This window comes from Clinocottus analis, unplaced genomic scaffold, assembly GCF_023055335.1.
Source record: "Clinocottus analis isolate CAN_PGR_092001 unplaced genomic scaffold, fCliAna1.0.p SCAF_5, whole genome shotgun sequence".
Taxonomy (NCBI): domain Eukaryota; kingdom Metazoa; phylum Chordata; class Actinopteri; order Perciformes; family Cottidae; genus Clinocottus; species Clinocottus analis.
This window is the reverse complement of record NW_027176207.1, coordinates 11,310,484-11,313,032: the sequence shown is the minus strand read 5'-3', so window position 1 is coordinate 11,313,032 and position 2,549 is coordinate 11,310,484. Positions and strand designations below refer to the sequence as shown.

The 2,549-nt window shown below is 41.5% G+C and overlaps 1 protein-coding gene across 1 annotated transcript; it reads right to left on the bottom strand.

Moving 5' to 3' along the window:
• ugt5d1 (UDP glucuronosyltransferase 5 family, polypeptide D1) lies at positions 1 to 2,340 on the bottom strand. The gene is made up of 3 exons (XM_068600551.1): positions 2,047 to 2,340; positions 1,227 to 1,940; positions 1 to 585 (listed from the first exon to the last, which is right to left on the bottom strand). Exons 1-3 carry the CDS (start codon positions 2,338 to 2,340, stop codon positions 1 to 3), a joined length of 1,593 nt encoding a protein of 530 aa, XP_068456652.1.
• Positions 2,341 to 2,549: the final 209 nt, after the last annotated feature.

Genomic DNA, 2,549 nt, shown 5'->3' with positions numbered 1-2,549 from the left:
TCAGTGCTTTTTGGTTTTGGTTGTCCTTCTAGCTCTGCAGCACAGGAATCTAAAAATAGCCAAAGTAGAGAGCAGCAGTACTGTCACGATGGTCAGCAATAGTAGCAGTACATCTAAAGAATAGTATGAGTACCAGGGCATTTTATAGGCCTCTGTCCGCAGATGAGGAGCCCCTTTATGGCGCATCACATATTCCAACCAGAAGATGGCCTCATCCATGGGTGCCATCGGCTTATCTCTGTGCAAACGGGACAATCTTTGCATGTTCTGTCTGTAGATGTCATGATGGAGCACTTCTTGAATACCTTCCTCAAAACTGTGGCCATTAACATCACCTAGCTGAATGATCTTTCCGGCCCCTCGCTCCTGTAGACGTAGGAGGTTGTCATACTGGTCAAAGAACAAGGGTATACCAAGCACAGGGACCCCGTGGTAAATGGCTTCCTGGACTCCGTTAGTTCCTCCGTGAGCTACAAACACTTTAGTCTGTGGGTGTCCCAGGAGGTCCTTCTGTGGCATCCATTCCACTATCAGGGTGTTGTTGCCCAAAGTGGAGGGGCGTTCCCCTTTATGCCTCCAAATCACCTAAAAAAAAAATTTAATCATTATGAATTTAATGCATATATTTGTACACCAGCTGAGAGTGTCGGTATTACTGCAGCCTGTGTCTTTACCAGACTATCAATTATGTAAATATGGATTATTATTATTATTATGATTATTAATAATACATGTTATATTAGTAGCACTTTTCAAGACACTCACAGACACTTTGAATAAAAGAACTTTGAAACAATACAAATTTAAAGTAATGTCGGACATAACGGTTGTAGCCCTTTATCGTGCAAACCATATACTTTAATGAGTGCCCTATAAAGGGTAAAGGTGAGTAACTTCTTGAACATTGCTTAGTGCAGTGTAAGGTGTTGCACAGATAGAGTCCTTTATTTAAACAGTCCGTTATAAATTACAATGTATTCCTCTATAAATCAATCCATTCATTTTCCTGTCTGTCAGGGGCTATAAATTGCTTTTTTGACATTTTCCCTTCAGAACGTATTTGTATTAATGCCTCGGTCCGTTTCATAATTAATATTGCCTTTAAACGCAATGGATTTAACAATGTATTTATTACTGCCTGTAAGACTCTCTAGATGAAACAAATAGCATTTTGAAATGCACATTTGTCATGTCTTTGCAAAAGTCCAAAAATTAGCTTGTGTTACCTTCTGAGGCATCTTGGCAAAGACGCTGGCGATTTCATCTGCAACCTCTTTGGGCAAAGCGTTCACCAAAGTTCCCAGAGTCATGATAATGACTCCGTGCTCCTCAGCACTCTGAACAAACTCCTCCAGGTCTGCTGGCAAAGGTTGAGCTGGTTTGCACTGGAAGCCTCCAATGTAGATGATATTTGGCATTGTGGGCCGAGGGAATTCAAACACAAAGTCTGACCTGAACAACCAAATGTCTGCTTCCTGAAGAAGGGAGATGACGTCACATCCACCCTCTATGTATTTATCACAGATGGCATCATAGGATGGCCCCACCATGACTTTCTGCTGGAACAGTATAATGCCATAGAAAAACATGTTCTTGACCCTCTGGATGAAATTCATATTGTTCGTTAAGCCTGATCCTGGCACTGGGACATACGAGACTGGTGAGGGGGCTATTGCAAAGTGGCCCTCTCCGCTGGTTATCCAGCGAACATTGAGCACCACAGGCAGTTTAAGATACTTGGCTAGTACGACCCCAGGTGCTATAGCTGGGTCAGTGAGAACAAGATCATATTGGGCATCCATTAAACTTTTGACCAGATGTTTATCATCAAAGATTCGAACGAGGGCATCACACCACAATTTATGAGCCCGAGAAATCATTGAAAGGAAGTCCTTGGTGAGTTTGAAGAAAGTAAGTGCGGAAGCTCCTTCTCTCTGCGCCTGAAAAAGGATTTTTGTTTTTATTAAGTGGTGAAAAAGTGATCATCTAAATTCTTGAATGACTACATGGTCCTTGGGGGGGAATACATAAGCTATAATGACATACCCTCATAGTATCCTGTAGGTAGACGTCAAAAAACGTCTCTATACCTTCATTAATTTCCATGGTAATGGATGTGTAGAGCGGAGACTTCTCTGGGATGTACCAGCTGGTGGATGCCCTCATCACAGTGATGCTGTGTCCCCTGGCATGAAGTTCTTCAAGCAGGATCTTCATATTGATCCAGTGGCTGCCGTCCACAGGGAACACCAGAATGTTTCCTCCATCACAAGGTGGTGTGAAGGAAATCAGGCATGCACTGAGGAATACAAATATTCCCCGCACACAATGCAATGGCATTGTTCCTAAAAAGAAGGAAAAGGATGAACATAAGAAACCTCTCTAATTTCAGCAAGTGAGGAATTGTGTTAAACAATATGGATTTACATTAGGTAAAAACATTTTTAAAGTTTTTTTTTCTGGTGTAACAAATGAGAATCAACAGTTTTTTGTTTATTCTAAATATGGTAGGAACCACAATGTTCCTGAAATCCACTTACCCATGTTAA